This window comes from Poromitra crassiceps (assembly GCF_964638095.1).
Source record: "Poromitra crassiceps genome assembly, chromosome: 25".
NCBI classification, from domain to species: Eukaryota; Metazoa; Chordata; class Actinopteri; order Beryciformes; family Melamphaidae; genus Poromitra; species Poromitra crassiceps.
In genome coordinates this window covers 17300417-17312916 of record NC_139649.1, presented here as the reverse complement: position 1 = coordinate 17312916, position 12500 = coordinate 17300417, and the positions used below count along the sequence as shown (strand labels likewise).

Sequence of the window (12500 nt, the reverse complement as noted above, 5' to 3'; positions counted from 1 at the left end):
CACTAGGTTTAGTACAGCTGTCTTTCTGCCTGTCTTCTGTAGGTTTACTACAGCTGTCTTCTGTCCACTAGGTTTACTACAGCTGTCTGTCTGCCTGTCTGTCTTTCTGCCTGTCTTCTGTCCACTAGGTTTACTACAGCTGTCTGTCCACTAGGTTTACTACAGCTGTCTGTCCACTACTACAGCTGTCTGTCCACTAGGTTTACTACAGCTGTCTTTCTGCCTGTCTGTCTGTCTTTCTGCCTGTATGTCTTTCTGCCTGTCTTCTGTCCACTAGGTTTACTACAGCTGTCTTTCTACCTGTTTTCTGTCCACTAGGTTTACTACAGCTGTCTGTCTGCCTGTCTTCTGTCCACTAGGTTTACTACAGCTGTCTGTCTGTATGTCTGTCTGTCTTTCTGCCTGTCTGTGTTTCTGCCTGTCTTTCTGCCTTTCTGTCTGTGTTTCTGCCTGTCTGTCTGTCTGTCTTTCTGCCTGTCTGTCTTTCTGCCTGCCTGTCTGTGTTTCTGCCTGTCTGTCTGTCTGTCTTTCTGCCTGTCTGTCTTTCTGCCTTTCTGTCTGTGTTTCTGCCTGTCTGTCTGTCTGTCTTTCTGCCTGTCTGTCTTTCTGCCTTTCTGTCTGTGTTTCTGCCTGTCTGTCTGTCTGTCTTTCTGCCTGTCTGTCTTTCTGCCTTTCTGTCTGTGTTTCTGCCTGTCTTTCTGCCTTTCTGTCTGTGTTTCTGCCTGTCTGTCTGTCTGTCTGTCTTTCTGCCTGTCTGTGTTTCTGCCTGTCTGTCTGTCTGTCTTTCTGCCTGTCTGTCTTTCTGCCTGTCTTTCTGAGGCTGTAGCGAGGCTATAAATAGAAGACCTTAGGCTGTGTCCACATAGCGTGTCAGCATCTTTGTGGTGTGGAAAAAGGTCTGCCTGGAGCGGATGATAAGGATCACCTGCTGCTCGCTTAGCAGCCGCACTAGCCAGCGGGTTAACATAACATTAGCACAAGCAAGGTTTATACATGTCCGGTATAATCCATACTGCCTTTATGATCACTGTTACAGTAACGTATAATCCATACTGCCTTTATGATCGATAACGTAGATTAACGTACATTCAGTGATTAGCCTACAACGTCATATTACTCCATCGCCCAGCTGGAAACAGTGGTCCACGTCACCCCGGACAGAGGTCCTGACCATGCACTGCTCAACACCTTAACCACTCGAGCTAAAGGGGTAGCCCGATAGCTCGAGCGGTAGTGAAGCCGTGACCTTTCTGAAGCCTATTCTACCAACAAACATTTGACAATGTTTGATGTAGGGAGTAATATGTTCCCGTAATGTTTCTTGTCTTGTTTGGAACTTGAATGGTAATGTTATTTTTTCATGCGAGCGCATTGAAATGGCTGCTAACATTAGCCAATGGCAACGTGGCTTCCCCGAGTTTTGCATGTATGACAATTGCATGACGATAGCATTACCGGTGTGTAGTAGAAAATAACTTCAACGTAATTATATCACAAATAATCACATCCCACACATTGGCGACGCCCCGGGATCTTAAAGTGTTATGCATAATCGCAGCCCCCCGGGACCCACGCTGTCTGCCCCCCCCCCCCCCCCTTCACTGATGACATCATTGCTCGAGTGACATCACATCATTAGGTAATTAGGAATTACCTAATTGAAAAATCCGGCTCCGCCAGGTCACATGCACGTGTGCTCTTTACACTTCCTGAAAGTGTCAGCCCGATCGCATGTAGAATGGCATAGCTGTGGCCGGACAAAACTCTGCTCACAGACAGACACCTCTCATTCTTGCAGAATCCACGTGTGTGCGTGTGCGTGTGCGTGTGCGTGCGTGCGTGTGCGTGCGTGCGTGCGTGCGTGCGTGCGTGTGTGTGCGCGTGCGTGTGTGTGTCGTACAGACACCGCCACAGTGACGGGTTCAATTCCCGTCGGGGCCGGCCATTCAAACAAAGGCTTTGGATGAAAGTATCCATACATTATTGTTAAGTGCTCCATTAAAAGAAGGCATTTTCTACAAGCCTCACGCTTGATTCTTTTACAGACTGCTGACCTTTTGAAAGCTGGCTCACTCTGACAACCTGTTACATCCCATAAAGAAGAGAACATGGAGGTTAAATATACCGTCGCCATGGGGACCTTAAAAGTGTCATCCTTTGTTTCCCCTCCTCTCTCTCTTCCTGGTAGATGAGGGCAGGGATGAGTTTCTTTTTCCTCTGTCTTCTACTTTTTAAAGGTTAACACCATCCATCTCATTTATGGACAAGGGGAATTATGTGTGTGTGCATGTACTGTATGTATGTGTGTGTGTGTGTGTGTGCGTGTGTGCGTGCGTGTGCGTGCGTGTGTGTGCATGTGTGTGTGTGTGCATGTGTGCGTGTACGTCTGTGTGAGCCTATTGTTTTATCCCAGCAAAACAGAGAGTGAAGAGAGACATGGGAAAAGAGATAGACTGCTGAGTGAGAAAGAGGAGAGACTAAACTTATAGGAATAGAGAGAGAGAGAGAGAGAGAGAGAGGGGGGGGGCGAGGGACAGTCACAGAGACAGAGAGAACTAGGAGGGAGAGAGATAGAGAGAGAGAGAGAGTTATTCTCTTCCAGTTAGTCTTAAGGGGAGAACCAAGGGGGAAAGTGTGCATGCATGTGTGTGTGTGTGTGTGCGTGCATGCGTTTGTGTGTGTGTGTGTGTGTGTGTGTGTGTGTGTGCGCGTGCATGTGTGTGTGTGTACCTGTGTGCGTGTGTGTGTTCCTGTGTGCGTGCATGCATCTGCGTGCATGTGTGTGTTCATGTGCATGCGTTTGTGTATGTGTGTGTGTGTGCGTGCGTGCGTGCATGCGTTTGTGTGTGTGTACGTGTGTGTGTGTGTGTGTGTGTGTGTACCTGCGTGTGCGTGCGCGTGCTCACCTGCAGTGGGCGACGATGGGCCCAGCGTCGGGGGCGTTGAGGAACTTGACCTGCCGTATGAACCCCAGCAGGCCTGTGGCGTAGCACGGAACACCGTGGTCCGGCCAGCTGGTGAAGTGGAACTGACGGAGCTCACGGATCTCATGATGACCCTTCTGTTAGAAAGAGGCACAGGAACAGGTGAGCTCACCTCAGCTACCTCAGTTAATGAATGCCTGCAAAACTGTTGACAGTTTTTGGATATACTGTACTACTGAATTTGTAATGATACAAAACTGGTTGAAAATCAAATGAAGACGTGGAGTATTCCAATCTAAGTCACATTACTGAAGTTTATTGGATTTTTTTATCCGATTTTTATCCCCCATTAGTGCCATGTTTTGTTTCTTTTTTATCCTGGTTGCTGCTCCACCCTCTGTCGATCTGTACCTGTCTCTGTCTCAGCTACACACTCACGAGATTTGCCAACGGGAGCCCATGTTAGCAGGGAGTGATCAGCTGAAGTTTGCTGAGGTAGTAGCTAAATCTGTGGTTGATTCCTCCCCCCCCCCCACGGTGGATATCTTAGTTACAACTAGATTGAGCTAAGGGGCATTTTTGTGTTTATATGTGCGGTGTGTGTGTGTGTTAGCTTGCTAGGTCAGCACAACACTTAGCTCAAGTTAGCTTGCTAGGTCAGCACAACACACAGCTCAAGTTAGCTTGCTAGGTCAGCACAACACTTAGCTCAAGTTAGCTTGCTAGGTCAGCACAACACTTCAAGGGGAGAGGTGACCACACCCATTTAGGAGACCGGAAGAGTAGGTTACCATTTCTTACTATTTGGCGTTACAAGGTTTCTGCAGGTTTTCAACAACGACGTTATTTAGATGAAGGTTATACGATACAAGGTTTCCAAGTCTCTTGGTGAATGGATGGACCTCCCTTTGGGAGAGCGTGACAGGGAGACATATCATGCTCCAGACAAGATGGCACTTGATGGCACTTGTGGGACTGAGAGACAGGAAGACATATCGTGGCTCACTTGCCTCATTTACAGGGGAGATTGAGGAAACTGATGTGGCCATTTTGGCTCTAGAAAAAAGACTGATCTCACAGATCTCATGATGGCTCTTCTGGGACAGGCAGAGACAGACAGACAGGCAGGCAGGCAGGCAGGCAAGCAGACCGCGCCGTAGTTTTGGAAATCAGGAAGCAGTAACGTTGATAGCAAGCAGAAAGAAACCTCCGTGAGCAGAAAAGGAGGAAGAAAATTGTTATAATGGTAAGTTCAGCTTCAAATTGAGAAGATGTCCCGCATTTTGGGTGAGGGAGAGAAAGAGAGAGCGCGTCAGCGCGATCAGACCGTTGCAGGGAGAGAGAGAGACACACACATGACACACACACACACACACACACACACACACACACAGACGGAGAGTGGATTTTAAGGCATCAATAGTATTGAAAACTAAAAGTGCACATGGCGAGCGCAGACCTCCACGAAGGCCAATAGTCCAGTCTGCTATGATATGCAAATGTTGTGAGTCAGATCAGAACCCTGATCCAGGTAAGAGCAGGACCAGTGTTACAAAATAAATAAGATCAAAAGAAAAGCCTTGACAAATGCAAAGCTTTAGAAGATAATACAGAAATGATGCATTGAAGTGAAATATCACTTGAAGAGGGGAGAGCAAAGTAAACTGAAGGCCGCTCTGCCTGAAGATGGAAAATAAATTGGATTTCACAGATGTCACTGTGGCCCGACATCCACAGAGATATGAGAAACATTCTGTTACTTCTCCCATAAGCTTCCACTGTAACAGGGTGCACGGTGGCTCAGTGGTAGAGCTGTCGCCTCACAGTCAGAAGGTCCTGAGTTCGATTCTCGCCTGGGACACTGTGGGTGCTGTGGTTGTGTTCCCCCCCCATATCCTCAGTGCCCACTGCCCAGGTGGGGTATCTCGTCGTAAGGGCCTTTCTCTCTGTGTGGAGTTTGCATGTTCTCCCCGTGCTCCCCCAGGGGGCTCCTCCGTATATAACCCCCCCACTAAAAACATGCAGAAGATCAGATCGTCATCGTCATCTGACCAGTGACGACAACATCCGAAGTTGGTCCCCGGGCGCTGTACGAGAAAGCGACCACTGCTCCTGGCCTGCCCCCCGGAGGAAAGGACATGCCTGGATGGGTTAAATGCAGAGGACACTTTTCACCGGCCACCATCAGCATGAGTGTGTTGTGGCCGCATGCATGTATTGTGGTGTTCGTGTGACAATAAAAGACGGGGCTTGTCCCGTTACGAGAGAGTTTTTTTTTTTTTTACGAGAGAGAGAGAGGAGATGTTACTTCTCCCATAAGCTTCCACTGTGGCAGGAGATGGGAGAGCATCTTGACATCTTAATGGTGGCCTTTCTACAAACACAAAGGGACAGTGAGTCGCCTGCTTAAAGATGGAGACATCACAAAGGGACAGTGAGTCGCCTGCTTAAAGATGGAGACATCACAAAGAGACAGTGAGTCGCCTGCTTAAAGATGGAGACATCACAAAGGGACAGTGAGTCGCCTGCTTAAAGATGGAGACATCACAAAGAGACAGTGAGTCGCCTAAGATGGAGACATCACAAAGGGACAGTGAGTCGCCTGCTTAAAGATGGAGACATCACAAAGGGACAGTGAGTCGCCTAAGATGGAGACATCACAAAGGGACAGTGAGTCGCCTGCTTAAAGATGGAGACATCACAAAGGGACAGTGAGTCGCCTAAGATGGAGACATCACAAAGGGACAGTGAGTCGCCTAAGATGGAGACATCACAAAGGGACAGTGAGTCGCCTAAGATGGAGACATCACAAAGGGACAGTGAGTCGCCTGCTTAAAGATGGAGACATCACAAAGGGACAGTGAGTCGCCTAAGATGGAGACATCACAAAGGGACAGTGAGTCGCCTAAGATGGAGACATCACAAAGGGACAGTGAGTCGCCTGCTTAAAGATGGAGACATCACAAAGGGACAGTGAGTCGCCTGCTTAAAGATGGACACATCACAAAGGGACAGTGAGTCGCCTGCTTAAAGATGGATACATCACAAAGGGACAGTGAGTCGCCTGCTTAAAGATGGAGACATCACAAAGGGACAGTGAGTCGCCTAAGATGGAGACATCACAAAGGGACAGTGAGTTGCCAGCTTAAAGATGGAGACATCACAAAGGGACAGTGAGTCGCCTGCTTAAAGATGGAGACATCACAAAGGGACAGTGAGTCGCCTAAGATGGAGACATCACAAAGGGACAGTGAGTCGCCTAAGATGGAGACATCACAAAGGGACAGTGAGTCACCTAAGATGGAGACATCACAAAGGGACAGTGAGTCGCCTAAGATGGAGACATCACAAAGGGACAGTGAGTCGCCTGCTTAAAGATGGAGACATCACAAAGGGACAGTGAGTCGCCTGCTTAAAGATGGAGACATCACAAAGGGACAGTGAGTCGCCTGCTTAAAGATGGAGACATCACAAAGGGACAGTGAGTCGCCTAAGATGGAGACATCACAAAGGGACAGTGAGTCGCCAGCTTAAAGATGGAGACATCACAAAGGGACAGTGAGTCGCCTGCTTAAAGATGGAGACATCACAAAGGGACAGTGAGTCGCCTGCTTAAAGATGGAGACATCACAAAGGGACAGTGAGTCGCCTGCTTAAAGATGGACACATCACAAAGGGACAGTGAGCCGCCTGCTTAAAGATGGAGACATCACAAAGGGACAGTGAGTCGCCTGCTTAAAGGTGGAGACATCACAAAGGGACAGTGAGTCGCCTGCTTAAAGATGGAGACATCACAAAGGGACAGTGAGTCGCCTAAGATGGAGACATCACAAAGGGACAGTGAGTCGCCAGCTTAAAGATGGAGACATCACAAAGGGACAGTGAGTCGCCTGCTTAAAGATGGAGACATCACAAAGGGACAGTGAGTCGCCTAAGATGGAGACATCACAAAGGGACAGTGAGTCGCCTAAGATGGAGACATCACAAAGGGACAGTGAGTCGCCTAAGATGGAGACATCACAAAGGGACAGTGAGTCACCTAAGATGGAGACATCACAAAGGGACAGTGAGTCGCCTAAGATGGAGACATCACAAAGGGACAGTGAGTCGCCTGCTTAAAGATGGAGACATCACAAAGGGACAGTGAGTCGCATGCTTAAAGATGGAGACATCACAAAGGGACAGTGAGTCGCCTGCTTAAAGATGGAGACATCACAAAGGGACAGTGAGTCGCCTGCTTAAAGATGGAGACATCACAAAGGGACAGTGAGTCGCCTGCTTAAAGATGGAGACATCACAAAGGGACAGTGAGTCGCCTGCTTAAAGATGGAGACATCACAAAGGGACAGTGAGTCGCCTGCTTAAAGATGGAGACATCACAAAGGGACAGTGAGTCGCCTGCTTAAAGATGGAGACATCACAAAGGGACAGTGAGTCGCCTGCTTAAAGATGGAGACGTCACAAAGGGACAGTGAGTCGTCTGCTTAAAGATGGAGACGTCACAAAGGGACAGTGAGTCGCCTGCTTAAAGATGGAGACATCACAAAGGGACAGTGAGTCGCCTGCTTAAAGATGGAGACATCACAAAGGGACAGTGATTCACCTGCTTAAAGATGGAGACATCACAAAGGGACAGTGAGTCGCCTGCTTAAAGATGGAGACATCACAAAGGGACAGTGAGTCGCCTGCTTAAAGATGGAGACATCACAAAGGGGCAGTGAGTCGCCTGCTTAAAGATGGAGACATCAGGAAATTAAAGACACCGTTCTGACGCTAAACAGATGGAGCAGAGTCTCACATCATGGCGGCTCCTCTGGGGAGAGAGGCAGGCACAAAGCCTCAGGATTATACTTGTGATTCCTACTTATCAACTCAGATTTTAAAGTCGAGCTGAAATGAAAAATGGCTTTTTAACTATTTTAGATCACACCCCTGGTCATAGAGTGCACTTATTTATGCCACAATGTATATTTAACCAATGATATCATGATATGACAGCTGTCAATCAATCTCCAACTGTCATTCTCCACCAACTGTGTGCTGCTGTGCTGACACAGAGCTAACTAGCTGATTTCTGTGTGTGTGTGTGTGTGTGTGTGGGGGGGGGGGGGGCAGTAGGTACAGTAAAGGGTTAATGTTATGCCTACCTGCTGGGTAGGGAGAGTAAGGGAGGGGGGAGTCATCCTCCACAACTGAATGGAGGCTAATGTTAGTGAGGCTAGCATCCAACTCATCGCTGTCAGACTCCATATTGGTTTGTTCTGACGCTAGTGATACACCCACTTTTCAACAGTCCAATCAAATTCCCCAAGCATTTTGTCCCGCCTTTCTCTGAGTTTGTAAGTTGCTGATGAATGTGTAAATGTGAACTGTGAATCCAATGCAGCCAGTTGGCTGAGGTCAAGCCCGGCGGTGTAAGACACTGAAATAAGTTCTTCTTTTTGGGGGATTCTCTATCCTAGCCTGAGCTGATGCCCTCCTCTCTCACCACAAGAGGAGCGACATCTGTTCATGGAGTCATTACGCCAACAATTAGCTGCCATGCCATTTGTGAATCAAGCTTGCTTTACCCACTGATCTCTCATGATTGGAATATATACATATATATATATATATATATATATATACAGTATATATATTTATATTTATTAGGGCTGTCAAACAATTAATTTTCTTAATCGCGATTAATCTTGCGATTAACTATATAATCGCGATTAATCGCATCTTTGTATCGCATGTTTAAAATGCCATTATTTTCCTTTTCAAAGCATTTTTAATTACATATTAAGAATTCTTACCAGTGTGTCGTGATTGGGATTCAAATGGATGCAAATAAATGCACTTTGTGATCTTGAATTTTAGATTTATATTGAATTTAATAGAAGTGCAATGTAGACAGGAGGTAACAATGTCTACAAAATGTATCTTGAATAGAAAATAAATGCACAATTGTAAACAGTGCAGTACACGCTCCAGAACCGATACTTCCGGCAGTGGCGCTGTGGATCAGTCGAAACTCAAAATGACACAGCCGAAGAAGGCTGTGTCTGAGCTAAAAACTTTGGCACTTCCATGTGAATAATGGCTCGGTATTGGAAACTGTGTATTGATAACGTGTATATCGCGTGAAGCCATTGGAGCCGACCTCCCAGTGGTTAGAGGACCCGTGCATCCGAGACTCTGAAGGAAGAATGAGTGATGAGTCTCGCGCTAGCTAGCTGGCTGCTAGCTGGCCGCTAGCTCCTCTGGTATGCTTAGCTTTTAGGTGATAACTCAAACTCGATGTATACTTCGGTGATATTTTAATTCCGTTTTACACAAGGTGCAAACTACTGCTCTTGACTTGTCCACTGTGCCATTTGGGAGTTTTTTAAAGTAAAACGAGCCATTTAGAAGCGCATTGCTGTCTTTCTCTTCCATGCCTCCACAGGAGGGAGACAGGAAACGGCTGCGAACGGCTTGACTACAAGTACGGGTGCGATGAAGGGACAAAATAGCGGCATGCGATTAATGCGATTAACAAAAAATAACGCGTTATGGTCGGCCCTTAATCGCATCGCGATTAACGCGTTAACGCTGACAGCCCTAATAATTGTAATTAATAATTGTAATTATTTAATTGTAATAATTAATTAATTGTAATTATAATTGCCCCATAAATTGTGTGTGTGTGTATATATATATATATATATATATATACACACACACAATTTTCTGCAATGCTTCTGATTAAAAATTAAAATCGGCATGTCATTCAATAGATGAAAAGTGAGGCCCCGGGGCCCCCCCCTTCCCCCCCCCCCCCCCACACACACACACACAGACTCGGCATACCGCCACCTAATTGGCAAACACAAAAAGTGGTTTAGCTCGAGAATTATTCGACTGATCGACCTCAAACTGAGGGAGGGGGCCTAGGGGGACCTGATGGAGTTCAGTGTCAGATTTGGTGCTATCCGGCATAGCGCCACCTACCGGCGAGCACAAAAAGCAGTTTACCTCAAGAAATGTTCATCCAATCAACATCAAACTTGGGGAATGCACTTAGGGGGACCTGACCGATTGCAGTGCCAAATTTCCTGCAATTCGGCAGAGCGCCGCCTCCTGGCAACACAAAAAGTGGTTTATCTCGAGGACCATCTGTTGGAACGACTCCAACCTCGGAGACTGCACTTTGGGGGACCTGCCAGAGTTCAGTGCTGAATTACGTGCAATTTGGCATAGCCCCACCTACTGATACCTTACACACACAACACAATTCCTGGGCCAGAGTCCCAGCCAACTAGATTTGATCTAGTATATTTAAAATGGGCAAATAAATACTGTACAGTATGTTGTAATTTGTAGGGTCTTTTGGGTAAAGGCTTTTCCTTTCCCACTGGAGCTGCTCCAGCTAGCTGCTTCGGATTAACGTCTTTTACATATGGCATATTTTACAGACACACACACACACACACACACACACACACACACACACACACGCACACATTCTGTCAAAACACAGTTCTGTCTTATCGGCGCCTCTCAGATTACAGTGAACAATAGTGGAGGCTTCTTAAGGACCTGACACACGCACGTGCGTGCGCGCACACACACACACACACACACACACACACACACACACACGCACACACACACACACACACACACACACATTGTTTTCTTTGTGTGTATCTCTGTGGCTCTCTCTGCAGAGCTAATCTTCTTGGATGTGTCGTTAAAAAGCTTTTTTTAAGATCCTGCTCTCATTATTCCCTGCAATTAAAGCTCTTTAACACAGTGGCTGTGAATGTGTACACACACACACACACACACACACACACACACACACACACACACACACACACACACACACACACACACACACGCACTCTCTCTCTCTCTCTCTCACACACACACACACACACACACACACACACACACTCTATCTCTGTCACTCTCTCTCTCGCTCTCTAGCTTTCTCACACACACACACACACACACACACACACACACACACACACACACACACACACACACACACACACACACACACACACACACACACACTCTATCTCTGTCACTCTCTCTCGCTCTCTAGCTTTCTCACACACACACACACACACACACACAGGAATTCTTTATTTGCTTCCACAAATTATATTAAAATTACCAGGAATCAAATGTAACAGGTTAGACATTTAATGGCCACCTAAGAGTGCACATAGCACCTTCTCCTCAACACAGCAAGGCTGCCTATTGACGGCTGGAACAGAGCAATATTTAGCAAGCTGTTTGACTTTGCTCTTAGACATGCCAGCAATGTTCAGACCACTAATGGTACATTTATGTACATGGCCCAGGCTTCCGAATATGAGCACACATAATCTACATCTGTACCCAAAGTTGGTTATAATTTCAAGTAGTGGTTGATACTTGGAATATTTATCTTGGAAAGCCTGGTCCATGTACAGATCAAAAACACAGCCTACCTCTAGAATCAGGACCTCCTTGTGACTAGTGTCAACATAGACAACATCGGGTGTATTGGGGATGCAGGTAAAGACATCACAAGTAGGGTTGTTGAACCATTCTGGTAACACTCTTGAATGTTTATGCATTGCCGCACTAGATGGTAGGATATTTTGTACTGCATCAGACACAATGTCAACAATACGGTTGTGGCGAGCAATGTACAGGTTTTTATATGCATCCATTTGTAATGTGTGCAATGGTTTCCAGAAGTTGCTCAAAATCATGATGGTTTAAACAGAATGGATTATGAGTGTTGGGATACCAGGTTGACAAATTATACTTAGTTGGTAATACCTGCAGTCTTGCTTTGATGGTCAATTTGAATACATCCTCACCAATAGCACCATTCTTATACATTGAATGTGAGACAGAGTGGTCAGCAAAATCAACACAGGCCAACTTTCCCTGCAGTCGAAGTCCACACCAATGTCGTTTGGTCTCGGTCTGCTTCGTGCTGAGCAGAACTCTTCTTGAAGTGTCTTTCTGTAGTTTAGTGTCTGCCCCCTGCTGGGTGATAGTAGCCTCTACAGCCACACAGGGGTCGGTAATTAATCCATCAGCTTGTGAGTTGGTTTTTGCCCATCTTAACTGAACTCCTGTTCTGTTGCAGAGGTCATTGAGATCTGGCCAATCAGACCAGACCCCAAAGCCCTTGGCTTGCGAGTCTAATTTCCCGGAATCTTTCCTCCTTGAAGCCCAGGAAGTTGTTCTGATTTGCGGGGGGCCAGGAGGGGGATCTTCCTCCTGCGTAGGTCTAGTAGGAGAGAAGCCCTGGCCATTTCTCTGACAGTGACGTGGTCATTGTTCAGCATGTGGAGCAGGTGGGTTAGCCTGGTTGCTGTGTAAATCCACTCTACATTTTGGAACCTCCAGCCCTCCTTCACCGTAGGGTAGGAAAATGATGTCTGGTGTTGAGTGTGTGTTTAGGCCTGCCCATTTTCTGACCAGCTGGACGGTTTTATTTCTCATTTCTCTCAATGCGTTTTGTGGGATGTGTACGTTGGCAAAGAGATGTTGTACCTTAGCCAAGGCCACCTCTCTCACAGCCTGGAGCTTCATGAC

At 46.8% G+C, this 12500-nt stretch overlaps 1 protein-coding gene across 1 annotated transcript in view; it reads right to left on the bottom strand.

The window, feature by feature from the left end:
• ptprt (protein tyrosine phosphatase receptor type T) overlaps positions 1-12500 on the bottom strand; it is a gene marked incomplete at its 3' end in the record, with an annotated part of 413231 nt that overhangs the window by 27118 nt on the left and 373613 nt on the right. The window contains exon 28 of the mRNA XM_083660558.1: positions 2907-3061. Coding sequence (XP_083516684.1) covers positions 2907-3061 — 155 coding nt within the window. The remainder of the gene's footprint in view (positions 1-2906; positions 3062-12500) is intronic.